The 16,534-nt window shown below is 38.7% G+C and overlaps 2 protein-coding genes across 6 annotated transcripts in view; one reads left to right on the top strand and one right to left on the bottom strand.

The window, feature by feature from the left end:
* DOCK2 (dedicator of cytokinesis 2) overlaps positions 1-16,534 on the top strand; it is a 1,781,615-nt gene that overhangs the window by 1,059,081 nt on the left and 706,000 nt on the right. The window lies entirely within an intron of this gene.
* The window catches only part of INSYN2B (inhibitory synaptic factor family member 2B), a 249,720-nt gene that overhangs the window by 71,102 nt on the left and 162,084 nt on the right, over positions 1-16,534 (bottom strand). Inside the window, exons 2-3 of one of the 2 annotated variants that reach the window (XM_063928262.1) lie at positions 12,138-12,214; positions 9,509-11,467 (exon numbers count right to left, since the gene is read on the bottom strand). In XM_063928262.1, coding sequence (XP_063784332.1) covers positions 9,509-10,851 — 1,343 coding nt within the window. In that variant the 5' untranslated portion in view covers positions 10,852-11,467; positions 12,138-12,214. The remainder of the gene's footprint in view (positions 1-9,508; positions 11,468-12,137; positions 12,215-16,534) is intronic. The other variant, XM_063928261.1, reaches the window with a different exon arrangement.

The following is a 16,534-nucleotide window of genomic DNA, read 5'->3' as shown; positions in this document are numbered from 1 at the left end:
GAAAGACTCCTACAGATGTATAACCTGGCAAATTCATTAGATGACATTAGTATTGAAAAAAATTTATCCTCTATGTCACCTTAAAACCTACTTTAAATTAGAAATAATATTAATCGCCACAGGTATAATAAATGACTTTACAAGGCTGGTAAGTCAATAAAGAATTATGTATAATAATTTAATGTACTAGAAATACTGGCATAACATTATAAACATTATACTATGTAATAAACATATGTGCAAATAAGTCAAAAATTAACCAAATAAATGGGGTCATCATCAAATCGATGCCAATATCTTATACATCATCTATATTAAATTGCCAATGGAACAATGATATGGGACAATGTAAAACAAATGGTTTTTAACCTGACTGCGCTCATCCCCTACAGTTCTAAATGATTGTGAAATAATTCTACTCAGAAACTTTCAGAAAGAAACTTTCACAGTCCGGTCAGGACCAGGGATACCTTTTCCCGTGAGCCTTTTTAGACTCTTAAGGAACCACATTTTGACTTTATTAACCATTTCCAGCTCATTAGTCTGTGTGCTATGGCACACATGCTTAATACCACAAGGAATTGATTGTTAATATCAGTGGCACAAGGACAGAGTTGCATGACAAGTGCTCACCATTGGAGCACATGACCGATATATTCGTTTCATATTGTATTTTAGTATTATTTTCTCGTTCTCATTTCACTGCGTTTTTGAGTGTGATCACAATCATTTTGTATGCAAGTAAAACCTTCCCTAAATGACCTAATAGGTGCAATTTAATTATTTAAATACAATACATTAAACACTACTATTCACTAGAACACTAAACATGATATAATAGAGTATTAAAAAGTGTCAAGGAGTGTAAAAAAAACCCTATGTGCGTTTATTAACCTAAATAATATTTAATTAGGAACATGCCCCATAATGCACTTGGTAATGTGAGCTATAATGTGAACAATCCATATGTGATGGACAGTGCTGCATATCCAATCAAGAGAGTGATGGGCTGGACATACACCCTTAACCCAGAAGTGTGCTCTCAATAATAAACTAATATAATAATAGCAACGCCATGAGGGGAAATAAACCTAACAAAAAAAATAACAGCCCATGGGTACATCTGACCGCCACCTGGGCTTCGGATGGTAAAGTTAAACTTACTAAAATTACCTATAAACAAGAAGACAAGACACCACCATGCCGCTAAAATGGAGCCGCATGCGTTCCAGTGCCATGGCGGCTTGCGTTCCACCGGCCATCCGCATGTCAACAGGTCACATTATAACTGCGCACGTAACTGGAGACCTAATAGATAACGCTGAAACCAAGACCTCTGTTCAAGCGTCATCTGCAGTATATTAGCACAACAGTGCGTCACCAGCGCGCCGTGTACACGTAACCGGAAACCTAATGGATAATGTTGAGAACAAAACATCTGTTTTTCTGTGTAATTTACATAATCGCCATAAACTAATGAAAACTAAGTGAAATACCTCTACCTCTGCTTATAATATTTAATAGTATACACTTATAAAATGCTGATTCATCCCCGTGGAATAATTTTAATGTGAGGATAATCCAATATAACCTTTAAAGTGAGCTTCAAATTTACAATAATTACCTAAAAAAAGGGACCAAATCACAAAAATATATAAATGGCACAAAAATGTATTAATTGAATGAATAAATAAATAAATAAATGAAAATGTGAATAAATAAAAATAAATATAAAAATAAATATAAAAAATGAAAATAAATATAAATATTAAGTTATAAAAATACAAGTAAAAATAAAAAAATAAAAATAAAATAAAAATAGTAATAAATATAAATAAATATAAATATAAAAATGAAAATCAAAATAAATATAAAAACAACTTTAAAAATTAACAGTTAAATGGACATCAATATGATAATGGCCCCAACTTTTGCAAATACATAAACATATATTTACCCACTAGTAAGCTTGCAAAAACCTATAATGATATATCAACAAATATTGTGAATATCGGGGAATAAAAAAGGAAAAGAAGAAAAAGGAAAAACCCCACCATATAGGTAGGATACGATAAACACATAACCACCAGCAGAAAGAAAAAGTAAATATATCCCTTAGAGGATTTACAAAAAGGCCACCATGTCTATACCCTCATTAAGACCATTAGGAATAATAGTATTCAAAGTGTAGATCCAAAAAGATTCCCTTTCGGCTAAATAAACATCCCTGTCACCTCCCCTTTTATCTTCCTGTACATGCTCCACAACTGTAAATGTAAGATCTTTAACATCTGAACTGTGTTTCTCTCGGAAGTGTCGAAGCAGGCTATGACTCTGAAACTTGTTCTTAATATTACGAAAATGTTCTTGTATTCTTAACTTAAGACACCTTTTGGTCTTGCCAATGTAAGACCTTTACAACTACAATTTTATAAATTACATAGTTGGTGTTGCATGTGACAATGGTTCTAAGCCTGTATATTATTTTATTCTCATCTTTCCAACAAAAACCTTTTTTGTCCACAAACCGGCAGCAGATGGAAAACTACAGTTCCTTATTCCCAATTAATTTGGATTAGAAAGAATTGCAGTAACCTGGAAGGTTATTGGGAACAGTCTTCTGTCTTGGTGGACCAGTTTATCGACATGGGGTATGATATGGTGCATTTACATGAAGATCAAGTTCGAGCTTCAGTTATCGACAGAAACAGTTTATTAGAAGTAAAGGGAGATACTAAAGAAAAGTTCCGGAAAGAGAGACCATTCATTACGCAGTTCAATCAAGAAAATATAAAGATTAAATGTATTCTGAATCAACACTGGCACCTTCTGCTCAAAGATCCCATACTGGGTCCCCATCTGCCTGATAGACCCAATATACTGTTTATGAAATCTTAAGAGTATGCTCGCCCCAAGTAAACTTCGTACCAAAAACTGCGACGATGACACCCTTAATGCGCATTCCCTGATGAAGAGGTCTTGTCTCTTCCCTTGTAATAGGTGCATCTGCTGCCGGTTTGTGGACAAAAAAGGTTTTTGTTGTAAAGATGAGAATAAAAGAATATACAGGCTTAGAACCATTGTCACATACAACACCAACTACGTAATTTATAAAATTGATTGTAGTTGTAAATTGTCTTACATTGGCAAGACCAAAAGGTGTTTTAAGTTGAGAATACAAGAACATCTATGTAATATTAAGAACAAGTTTCAGAGACATAGCCTGCTTCGACACTTCCAAGAGAAACACAATTCAGATGTTAAAGATCTTACATTTACGGTTGTGGAGCATGTAGAGGGAGATAAAATGGGAGGTGACAGGGATGTTTATTTAGCCAAAAGAGAATCTTTTTGGATCTTCATCTTGAATACTTTTATTCCTAATGGTCTTAATGAGAGCATATACATGGTGGCCTTTTTGTAAATCCTCTAGGGGATATGTTTACTTTTCCTTTCTGCTGGTGGTTATATGTTTATCGTATCCTACCTATATGGTGGGGTTTATCTTTTTCTTCTTTTCCTTTTTTATTCCCTGATATTCACAATATTTGTTGATATATCATTTGTAAGCTTACTAGTGGGTAAATATATGTTTATGTATTAGTAACGGTGGGGCCATTATCATGTTGATGTCCATTTAACTGTTCATTTTTTGTTTTTTATATTTTTTTATATTTATTTATTTAATTTTTCATTTGTTTTTTTCATATTTTTATTTATATTTATTATTTGTCTTTTATTTTTATTTTTTTATTTTTACTTGTATTTTAATTACTTATTATTTATATTTATTTTCATTTTTTATTTTTATATTTATTTTTATTTAATTTTTTTTACATTTTCATTTTTATTTTTTTATTTATTTATTCATCATTTAACTAACTAATCAATTAATTAATTTTTGTGCCATTGATATATTTTTGTGATTGGGTTGTTTTTTTTAGTTAATTATTGTAAATTTAAGGCTCACTTTAAAGGTTATATTGGATTATCCTCGCATTAAAATTATTCCATGGGTATGAATCGTTATATAAGAGTATACTATTAAATATTATAAGCAGAGGTAGAGGTATTTCTTATTATTATACTTATTTTTCATTAGTTTATGGTGATTATGTAAATTACACCAGGACAGATGTTTTGTTCTCAACATCATCCATTAGGTTTCCGACTACCCCCGGTCTCAAGTACACGGCGTGCTGGTGATGCGCTGTTGTGCTAATATAGATGACGCCTGAACTGAGGTCTTGGTTTCAGCATCATCTATTAGGTTTCCGGTCACGTGCACAGTTATCATGTAACCTGTTGACGCGCAGATGGCCAATGGACGCAAGCCGCCATGGCACTAAAACGCACGCGGCTCCGTTCCAGCGGCATGGTGGTGTCTTGTCTTCTTGTTTACTGGTAATTTTAGTAAGTTTAACTTTACCATCTGAAGCCCAGGTGGCGGTCAGATGTACCCATGGGTTGTGATTTTTTTTGTTAGGTTTATTTTGCCTCAAGGCATTGCTATTATTAAATAATGTTCCTAATTAAATATTATTTAGGTTTAATAAACGCAAATAGGTTTTTTTTTTGTACTCCTTGACACTTTTTAATACACTATTATATCATGTTTAGTGTTCTAGTGGATTAGTAGTGTTTAATTTATTGGAGTATTTAAAGATGTAAAATTGCACCTATTAGGTCATTTAGGGAAGTGATGTAATCACACTTTCCCCTATATAAAGAAGATCAGGGCCCATTAGTCACATTGCACAGATACAGGGTTACCACTGATGTCTCACTGGAAGGTAAGGGTCCCATATCATTGTTCCATTGGCAATTTAGTATAGATGATGTATAAGATATTGGCATCGATTTGATGATGGCCCCATTTATTTGGTTAATTTTTGATGTATTTGCACATATGTTTATTACATAGTATAATGTTTATAATGTTATGCCAGTATTTCTAGTACATTAAATTAGTATACTGTATATGTAATTCTTTATGGACTTACCAGCCTTGTAAAGCCACAGTCTTCTTTTATTATACCCATGGCGATTAATATTATTCCTAACCTAAAGTAGGTTTTAAGGTGACATGGAGGATAATTTTTTTTCAATACTAATGTCATCTAATGAATTTGCCAGGTTATACACCTGTAGGAGTCTTTCCTGTGTACTCGAATATTTTAATATTTTATTCCAGCACTTGCTTATGAGGTACGGGTCTTATTACACATTCAGTGCCTAACGTATAGTCTTTTTGTGGGGTTTATGATTTCAATGAATATTTTTCAATCAGGCTTTGTTGGACCAAACGTTTAAAGCCCTGGTGGTCCACCTGGTCATATCGAGTGTCCGAGAACAATTTGTCCCGTTGCTTTATTTATACATTTGACAGTATTTATCTATCAATTGAGGTATGTTTTCTTTGATGAAATTGTATTTTGTTCGTGTTTGTAGTCACTATTTCCTCTGTTGTATCATGGCCTGTACATCCTTTTTATGACATGTTCCTTTTTCATATGTTCTTCTCGTAAATTGCATATTTTAATTGTTGTTCAATGTTGTATAAGTAAAATGTCCCGATTATTGTTCTACAATTGTAGATTTACCCCTGATGAAGTCTTGGTTTAAGACGAAATGCGTTGGGTTATCTACTTAATTGACGCAACCTCCAATCTACATAAAGGAGAACGAGGAGTCTTGTAAAGGATTTTCTTACATATTCTCAATGTGACCACCGAATTGGGCCAACTGTGGGAGGAATTTACTGTTGCTACTTCTGTATAATTTATAATAAAAGTTTTAAAGGAACATATTGTTATTTTTAAAACTCAACTTCTTAATACTTCCACTTTAAGGATGGTTTAATGATTGGGTGTTGATACGACCCCTTGGCGCCAATTTCACTATTGACATATATATATATATATATATATATATATATATATATTTACAGTCAAGTGAGACAAACACTTCTTGAACATGGATAAGTGAGAAACCGGATAAGTAAGATACCTCTTTGGGTGAGGCTAATCATGCCGTCCCTTGAAATCCCACTTATCCAAGTTCGACTATAACTATATGGGTTGGTATCCTGAGCCTGGCGTTCCAGTTCCCAAGGTCGGTATGGTCCCCAAAAGGTAGACTCTTGCGGAGCTGGTGGCTCTGTTAGTTGGCATGCCGACTGTCGGGTTGGGCAGAGATTGGGATTCCAGCGTTGGTATACTAAAAGGTGGGATTCCAACCACCGGTCACACAACTACATCCCAAATAAATATATATATATATATATATATACATATACATACACCCTCTTATCTCTGCTCACTGTCTACCCCTTATGTGTCACCCCGGTCTGTTAGCGCTTCAGCTTTCAGATGGTAAGCTAGCAAGAGCAGGGCCTTCTCTCCTCGTGTGCCTTTCCTTTTCTTACTTACACTATCTTATACTCCATACTCCCTTTTATGGGACTTAACACCTGTTTTTCCACACCTGTCCCATATTGTCTTGAACTGTAAGTGCTGTTTTCTTGTTTGCCCGTTTGATTATGTGCTGTGTATCTCTTGTGGCGACATATAAATAAAGGATAATAATAAAAGAAAAATATATATATTTATATAAATTTAATCTCCCTCCAAACCTCTCCGTAAACCTAACCCCTAACCCTATTATCTGAAATCAAACCGATAAAGCAACCCTCATATCCCATCCCTTATACCCTTACCCCATCGCCCAAACTAACTGAAATATCCTATCCCTATATATCTTATAAGATGCCGCCACCGCACTTTATCATCTGAGAGACCGAGTATTGGGGGAAGGGGTTTGTGTGTATGTGCAATGAAGATTTGCATAGGGTGCTGAGAAACCTTGCACCGGCCCTGATTAGCTGTCAAATTGTTTTACAGGCTCTGCCACGTTGATCTTATTATCTCTGACCATCTGTCTGTGGCCAACTTTCAGGAAAACAGGGGCCCTTAATCTATGGTTCCAAAAACTTTTTGATGTTGCTACCAGTTTTTGTTTGGTTCAGGAACTCAGGAAAATGGTGTCAGTACTCACTTAAAGCTACAAGCTGATGCAAGATTTATAATAGCTTCCACACATGTACAGATACGTACAATATCCATTTCTGAATTGATTTCACTTATTTCTTCATGTTTCTGGTACTAGTTATAAGAATTAAAAATCAGACCAGCAAATAACTTGCTGATATGGCATACCCCTGGTTACCACCACCATGGGCACAAGGGTGGGGGATAGTACTAACTAACTGGGCCTGGCAATGTATATGGGGCCCAGTGGGCTATGGAGAAGGAGGGATATCTGCCAGCATAGCCTCCTGGAATGTGGCTACGCCCCACAGTTTGTCTCGACAGCCCTTGCACACATAAAAGTTTTCCCACAAGGGGTCTATTCAATTGTAGTCGGAATTGCCGTCAAGTCGGAAAGACGACAGTTTCCAACTTTTTTTAGTCCAAACCACATTCACCCTATACAATGGAGTTGGCATTTTTCAGACTTGTCGGAAAACACGTGGATTGGCAGATTAGCCGCGGATCCACATGTTTTGTTGAATTAGCAGACAATTCCAACAGGTTTTTGCCCCGTTTTCGACATTGCTGATCCGAATTCAAAAAAAGTCGGATCATCATTGTTGAAAATTGGGAAATACCTGTCGGAAGTGCCCGTTAATTGAATACTGAACTGTCGGATCCTCTCCGTCGGAGAGGGTCTGACAGGCATTGAATAGATCCCATAGAGATAAGCAAACATTACTGAACTGTTTTTTATTCACCTTGGTCTACGTCTGGCCTGAAAACTTTTCACATTTAACCAACTGGTTTTAAGCGCTTCCTGTATTATCCAACCACACCACCCAATCCAGCGTCTTTTCACAGGCTAAATATGAATTTTCAGGTTCCGTGCAAACTGGCATTCCCTTAGAGTACAAGTTGCATTCAACTACTTTATACTTTAAACCAGAGTTTCCCAGACACTGCCAAGCCAGTCCAGGTTCTAAGGGTATCCATGCTTGAGCACAGGTTTCCTTAATTAGTACCTCGGCCAATTTGATATAACCATCTGGGCTCAAGCATAGATATCCTTAGATAGTGGATTATAATGGCGCAATTTGGTTAATTTTGCCTTAAACTCTGCAAAAATGGTATGTTCCAGTTTTGCTCAATTCTACTTTCATGTGATTAACATTTTCGTGACATCTATATATTGTAATACAAAAAACTATCATCTTTAATAAATGGCTACATTTAAAAAATGTTAAATATATACTACAGACATAGGATATAGCAGGGTTTTACCAAACTTAGCATCAGATGGTATAATGAAACTGACTGATGTACTAATTATATCACCTGTGCTTAATCATGGACATCTTTTAAAACCTGGACTGTGAGAGTGCCTTGAGAACCGAGTTTGGGAACCCCTGGGATATAGATTTTGAGCACTTTTTTTATTACAAAAGAAGTACAATTTCATGAAACATTTGTTGTTCTCAGTTAGTGGCAATGCCCTAATTATGATCTATCTACAGTTTTGTGTTGCCTAAATAGAGTAATAATTGATAAAGGTAACTTAAAATGATATAAGAAAGATATTAGTTATCTCTGGAGCTTGAAATAAATTAAAATGTAAGGTGAGAATCTACAAACCCTTTAGTAATCTGGGTTCTCTAGTAATGTTTTTATTAGCCTGTCACATGTGGATTTGAGATTGCAGGTAATGTAGGAATTCCTTGATATTAGTTTAAAAAGCTTGCTCAATGGCCAGTTATACCCCTTTTCCATCTAAAACCCGGGTCCGACCTGGGTAACTGAACAAGGGTTTTAAGCTGTGTCACAACGGCTTGAAACCCCATTCACACCACAGGCTGGATCCAGGTTAATGTCTGGTCTTCCCTTTGCTGATGCTTTGAGACATCATAATCTTCCGCTGCATCGGAGGCAGCAACCCAGATCAGGGGGTGGTGGCTTTAGCAGTGCCAGAAATTGATGAATGGATGTTTTTTTTTGAACCTCAGGTGAACCAGATTTCCATAGGGTTTCAACGAGTACCGTTTACACTGCACCCTTACCTAGGTCGGATACCCGAGTGACTGGACCTGAATTATTTTTCAGGGACCCTTTTCCACTGAGCCACGACCTCTGTGTTGTGACAGTGGAAAAGTGAGACTTCCTCCATTGCCTTTGACCTCAAATCCACACAAGTGATGGATTATTTCCAGCGTAGAAAATAACCAGTCTCTTTTGATTATACTTTTAAACTTTTTGGGAAGTTTATTTTGCTTCACTGCACTGTAGAAAGCATCACATTGAGTTAACAAGGTTTTTGCCTCGTACTTAATCCTATCGGGTACATCAACATACAGTATCACATTAAAAATACCTACAGTATTGTATGTAAATGTACCAGTACTGCATATAAACTATTATTACACACTGATTCTGCAAGTAATATAGAATTATGTTCCTTTAGATTAGAAACTGTACCATACCCTTCACTGAATGCTCTGGCCTTTTCCAAGTCTTGGATTACATTCAAAAGGATCTTAATCTTCTCTTGGTTTGACTGTAAGGATTCTTCTATGGATTGTAGTTTACCTTGTAGGGAACAAAAGTCACCATGTGTCTTATGTCCTGGATTTTTTGATTTGCTCTCATTACTGGTGCCATGTTGCATTCCACGTTTTTGTAGGGGAGGGGTACCCTCTGTGCAACTCTTGCTCTGTGTTGGGCTCCTTTGCGATCCATTGCTGTTACCTTGTGATGTTTGTAATCTGTCACTATTCAGCAACGATTTTAATACCTGACTGTCATTAAGTTGAGATGCAGTTTCTGAAAGTGTTTGGAATTTGTCAGGTTGTTGATGTTCTGAGTGAAAGCAGTATGATAAATTTTGGTTAAAAGATGGTGTTAGGGTTATCATTTTTTTGCAATCAAAATTTGGCTTTGACTGTAACAACTCCTTGGATTGCTTTAGTGGGCAGGGATTCTCTGCTTGTTTGTCACTACATGTATTGGTCAAACCCCTGCAGTTGTCTGAAGGCTTCTGAATGATAACATTGTGTTTTTCTGAACACTCTACAGATACGTCAGTCATGTGATCACTTGCAGTCTCTGGAGGTTGGTCATTTTGCAAATTTATATTTGGCTCCTCAGTCTCCTCCAAAGGGCTCTCAATAGTATTATCAGATACTTGGGTGGAGACGGTGACCCTTCCAAGCATCTCAACAAATTCCTGTCCTGACCATTCACTTTTAGGTCCATTGCTTTGTGTTTTAAATACAGTATGTCTTACAGGACAGCGTCTTCTTGCCCATTTTAATCCCTCTTCAAATTGATCAGGTAGTCTAAGGTGACATAATTCTGGAGCCATGGCTTCAACTGAAAGGTCCCCATTAATCTGGTCACAGCTAGACTCTGAGGACATTAAGTCTTTAGACTTCATCACTGATCCTTTCTTTGCCTTAAAGATTGGAAAGTGTTTCCTGAGACTGGGGGAAGTCTGAATCGCTATGTTTTGAAGACCTTTTTGGGAATGGGGGCAAGCCAGAAAACACATTCCTCTGCTGTGTGGCTTTTCAGCCTTTCCATTAACTAGCAGGGTGCTAACACAAGGCTTTATATCCAAATCTGCAGAATGTGGTGCATGTGTGTTTGCACTGTCCTCCTTAAAACGGACTTGCTGGGATTTGTTCCTCCGTTGGTTGGGCGGTTTTGCCAGATCAGAAGTGTCTAAGTTTTTTCGCTTGAGCAGCACAGGACGCACCTTCATGGTTTGTTGTTCCATTGAGTCGCAGGGTACGTTTGGTAGACAACTGGTTTCTTTGCGACCCATTTCAATAGGTCACTTAAAAAGGATTTGGAAACTCCGGTCTAAGTCAACAACAATGTCCTTAGAATGATTTGTAACAAGATCCATTGTTGGGCTGATTTTCTTCTGTATTTCCAGACAAATCCTTGTAATGTTTTTGTTTTTCTCATATAAACTATGCTGAAGTAGTTTGTTTTACAAGCATAAAACTGTCTCAACAGTTAAGCAGTATATCTGGGAGTCCAGAATACTGCAAGATGATTATGATGAATGTGACCACTTGTGAATTCTGTAACTGTATTGCTATTTTCTCTTTTGTAATTGAGGTTACATTATTTTCTTTTCTTTTCCTTTATCTGTGTTACTGTCTTTTTTTTCCGCTAGAATTTTCCAATAAACTATTTGAATATCTCTTCCTTGCTTGTAGTAGAAGTAACAAATTTACTGTAGCAAATATTCATTTGTTGATTGTCAACCGTGAGTCTAAAAAGATATCTTGGAGCACAAAGCAGAGATTTAGCTGGTAACGTAATTCCTTTTTTTCAGGGATGAAAGGTAGTATTCAATAGTGAATAAACCACTGAGAGTAGCAAAATGTGTTCTTGCATGGGGCACCTTTTCAGTGGCTATGGGAGATGCTCTGAAATATAAAATACAGTTTTAATATAACAAAACCATTTACAAAAGTAAATTCACATCAGTCTATGTAGGTACCTTATCTTATTTTTCTTTTCTCTTGATGTTTATGTAAAAACAAAACAAAAAATGGCTTGTCAGAAATGTTAAGTGTCAGATAAGGGTTAATGCAGTGAAAAGGTGATCAGTATGATATGCCGGCTGTTGGGATCACGGCGGTCAGCAGACCGATGCCAGAATACTGGCGGCGAGCACAGCATGTCCCTTCGTTGTCTCGCAGCATTTGCCACGCTTCGGGCCTGGTGGCAACCTTTGGTTGCCACACTAATCTATTCCCCCACAGGTGGTGGAGTAGGCCACCACCCAAATGGGGATTCTGGTCGGCGGTCGGTATTCTGACTGCCGGCATTTCACTGGATGTCAGGATTCCGGCGTCAATTTCCTGACTGCTGGGGTCCCGACAGCCGGCAAATAGACTACCTCTCATGAAAAGTATGGGGAAGTGGACTAGTGGAAAAGTTACCCATAGCAACTAATGAGCGTCAAGGCAGTATTTATCAATATGGTCTATAAAATGATAGGCGGAAGCTGATTGGTTACTATGGTCCACTTCTCCCCTTTTTTCACTTGATACATAAACCCCATGTTACTCTTCTAATTACAATCACACTTACAAAGGATCCTTGTAAACAAGTGACTTGATGACTCTCTCCTTCTCATTTGTTTGTAATGTCTCTGAAATTACATTGTGCTGCCGAGAAAGAAACAATAACTAGCATTAAATATATGTATATAAATTATGAATACTTAAAATAGTTTATAGTTAAAGTACATTTTAATATACTATGTAATGATATATCACTACATAAATTGTACTGTACCTCATGTTTCAAAAATATTTTCCTGTTATTAATCGCTAAAGCATGTCTCTGGGTAAATAATTAAAGGCAGACATACTGCACTATTTCAGCACAAAGCCTCATCACCATTCATTACAGCTTTAAAACAATCCATGTAAAAGGCACTTGATGAACTTTCTATTTTTACATCAGTTTATTCATTGTTTTTATTATTATTCATTCTTTCCATTGTCATCTGCCTTTTACATTGTACCAGAATAACATTTAACACACAAGTGAAGAGATCTCAAAGCTAAAATCAATCTGTAAGCGTTGCCAGGAGATAGGAATTTCTATCAGCTAACACAATCTTTATACAAGGGTATCTGACAGTTGTGCAATCTCATACTTCTTCTCTACTATAGTGTTCATTGGTTTCTGTGCAGGTCATTTACCCATTATTATAAGTGAAGATAGCAGAATAAAGTAAGTACATTTCTGCAGATCGGCTATTCATATGTAAATCTCTGTTATCTAAATACTAAACAATCACATGCTAAAGTGTCTGTAGCTAATGGCAATCACTGTGTAAAATAAAATGTGAAACTTCTATTTGCAGACTTTGAAACTTTAATATATTTATCCAGTAATCAATTGTGGCCTATTATCTGCTGTCAGGAAATTGTTAGCCATAGATGGAGCTAGGTGTGGCTGGAACAAACCATGTTGCTATGCAAGGAGAGCAAATACATTTGTATTTTTTCTGTGCAGGGTAAATACTGGCATCTTTTGCATGTAGCCCACAAATGTTAAATTCTAAAACTAGATTTGTATCCTGCACCAGACTTGTGGATACTCTATATTCAATATTACTCATTTTACTGAAAACCAGGTTTTCTGTAAAATGAGTAATAGCCCACAAATGTTAGACAGCTTTATTTTTATACTGCAATTTAGATTTCAATTTGAATACACCCCACCCAATTCTAACTCTCTTTACACATATTGACCCTCATTCCGAGTTCATCGCTCGTTAGCTGCTTTTAGCAGCAGTGCACACGCTAGGCCGTCGCCCTCTGGGAGTGTATCTTAGCAGAAGTGCGAATGAAAGGTTAGTAGAACTGCTCGTAAAAAATGTCATGCAGTTTCAGAGCAGCTCCAAACCTACTCCTACCTTGCGATCACTTCACTCAGTTTAGTTCCTGCTTTGACGTCACAAACACGCCCTGCGTTCGGCCAGCCACTCCCCCGTTTCCCCAGCCACTCCTGCGTTTTTACCTGGCATGCCTGCGTTTTTTAGCATACTCCCTGAAAACGGGCAGTAACCACCCTGAAACACCCACTTACTGTCAATCACTCACCGATCAACAGAGCGACAGAAAAACGTTGTTCAACCTTGTGTAAAACTGCATAGTTTTGTGTGAAAGTACGTCGCGCGTGCGCCCTGCGGCCCATACGCATGCACAGTTTTGCCGTTTTTGTACCTGATCGCTGCGCTGCGAAGATCGGCAGCGAGCAATCAACTCGGAATGAGGGCCAATGTACCTTCCCCAAATTAGAGATGAGCGGGTTCAGTTCTCAGAGAACCTAACTCTATCGGACTTTGCCTTCTGAGTCCGGATCCGAGCCCGGCTCAAGTTTTCCCGCCTGATTCGGAAACCCGAACGCGGCAAAACGTCTTCATCCCGGTGTCGGATTCTCGCAGGATTTGAATTCCATATAAGGAGCCGTGTGTCGCGGCCATTTTCACTCCAGTCTCAGAGAGTGTATAGAGAGGACGTGTCCTCAGTGTTCAGTATCTGTGTGTTGGGGCGGGAAAGTGGGGTGGCAAGTGTTGTCCAGTCCAGTGTAGTCACTCAGTGTATTGTGCTGCATCAGTCCAGGTAGTCACAGTGTTGGTGTCCTCTGCTGCCATATATCCAGTGTAGCTGTATAAGTGGTGCTGTGTTGTGCAGACCAGTCCAGTGTAGTCAGTGTATTGTGCTGCATCAGTCCAGCCATTCATAGTGTTGGTGTTCTCTGCTGCCATATATCCAGTGTAGCTGTATAAGTGGTGCTGTGTTGTGCAGACCAGTCCAGTGTAGTCGGTGTATTGTGCTGTATCAGTCCAGCCATTCACAATGTTGGTGTTCTCTGCTGCCATATATCCAGTGTAGCTGTATAAAGTGGTGCTGTGTTGTGCAGACCAGTGTTAGTGTCCTGTGTCATCAGTAATTCCAGGGACGATATACGCTGCTGCTACATGTCCACTGCTGCAGTATAATAATTATAACAACAACGTGTTGTGCTTCATCAGACCAGTGGTAGTGTCCTGTGTCATCAGTAATTCCAGTGACGATATACGCTGCTGCTATATGTCTACTGCTGCAGTATAATAATTATAACAACAACGTGTTGTGCTGCATCAGATCAGTGGTAGTGTCCTGTGTCATCAGTAATTCCAGTCATTCCTGTGACGCACATTGTCTCATATAACTCCCAAAAAATAATGGAGAACAAAAATTTTGAGGAGAAAATAGGGAAAGATCAAGAAGAACCACTTCCTCCTAGTGCTGAAGCTGCTGCCACTAGCCATGACATAGATGATGAAATGCCATCAACGTCGTCTGCCAAGGCCGATGCCCAATGTGATAGTAGAGGGCGTGTAAAATCCAAAAAGCCAAAGTTCAGTAAAAAGAACCAACAAATTAAATTTAAATCGTCTGAGGAGAGATGTAAACTTGCCAATATGCCATTTACGACACGGAGTGGCAAGGAACGGCTGAGGCCCTGGCCTATGTTCATGGCTAGTGGTGCAGCTTCACACGACGATGGAAGCCTCATCCTCCCGCTAGAAAAATTAAAAGAGTTAAGCTGGAAAGAGCACAGAAAAGAACTATGCGCTCTGAGATGGTAACACAAATCTCCAAGGAGAGTCCAAGTGTGTCGGCGGTTGCGATGCCTGACCTTCTCAACACTGGACGGGAAGTGGTGGCTCCTTCCACCATTTGCACGCCCCCTGCAAGTACTGGAAGGAGCACCCACAGTCCAGTTCCTGATATTCAAATTGAAGATGTCACTGTTGCAGTACACCGGGATGAGGATATGGGTGTTGCTGGCGCTGAGGAGGAAGTTGACGATGAGGATTCTGATGGTGATGTGGTTTGTTTAAGTCAGGCACCGGGGGAGAAACCTGTTGTCCTTGGGACGAAGAAGCCCATTGTGATGCCTGGGCAAACTACCAAAAAAGCCACCTCTTCGGTGTGGAATTATTTCTCCACAAATCCGGACAACAGGTGTCAAGCCATCTGTTGCCTCTGTCAATCTGTAATAAGTAGGGCTGAGGATGTTAACCACCTAGGAACAGCCTCCTTGATACGTCACCTGCTGCACATTCATCAGAAGTCACTGTCAAGTTCAGAAACTTTGGGTAAGAGTGTAAGCAGTCCACTGACACCTAAATCCCTTCTTCTACCCAAGCTCCTGCAAGCCACACCACCAACTCCCTCAACGTCAACTTCCTCCTAAGTCAGGAACATCCGTAGTCCTGCAGGCCATGTCACTGTCAAGACTGAGGAGTCCTCTCCTAACTGGGATTCCTCCGTAGGATCCTTGAGTGTTACGCCTGCTGTTGCTGCCGGGAGTCGATCGTGACCACTTGTACTACTTCCAGTAAGCAATTGACTGTCCAACAGTCCTTTGTGAGGAAGATGAAATATGACAGCAGTCATAATTTTGCAAAGCGGATAACTGAGGCCTTGACAGCTGTTTTGGTGTTAGAGGTGCGTCCGGTATCCACCATTAGTTCAGTGTTCCTTAAAGATTTGATGGAGATAGTGTGTCCCCGGTATCAAATCCCATCTAGGTTCCACTTCTCTAGGCAGGCAATACCAAGAATGTACAAAGACGTCAGAAAAAGAGTCACCAGTGTCCTACAAAATGTGGTTGTATCCAGTGTCCACTTAACCACAGACATGTGGACAAGTGGAACAGGGCAGACTTAGGACTATATGACTGTAACGGCCCACTGGGTAGATGTATGGCCTCCCGCAGCGGCACCAGTAGCAGCATCTTGCAAACGCCAACTCGTTCCTGGGCAGGCTACGCTATGTATCACCGCTTTCCATAAGAGGCACACAGCTGACAACCTCTACGGAAACTGAGGAACATCATCGCAGAATGGCTTACCCCAATTGGACTCTCCTGGGGATTTGTGATATCGGACAACGCCACCAGTATTGTGCGTGCATTAC

This window comes from Pseudophryne corroboree, chromosome 6 (genome assembly GCF_028390025.1).
Source record: "Pseudophryne corroboree isolate aPseCor3 chromosome 6, aPseCor3.hap2, whole genome shotgun sequence".
Lineage (NCBI taxonomy): Eukaryota > Metazoa > Chordata > Amphibia > Anura > Myobatrachidae > Pseudophryne > Pseudophryne corroboree.
The sequence above is the reverse complement of the archived record's forward strand: the minus strand, read 5'-3'. Positions and strand labels throughout refer to the sequence as shown.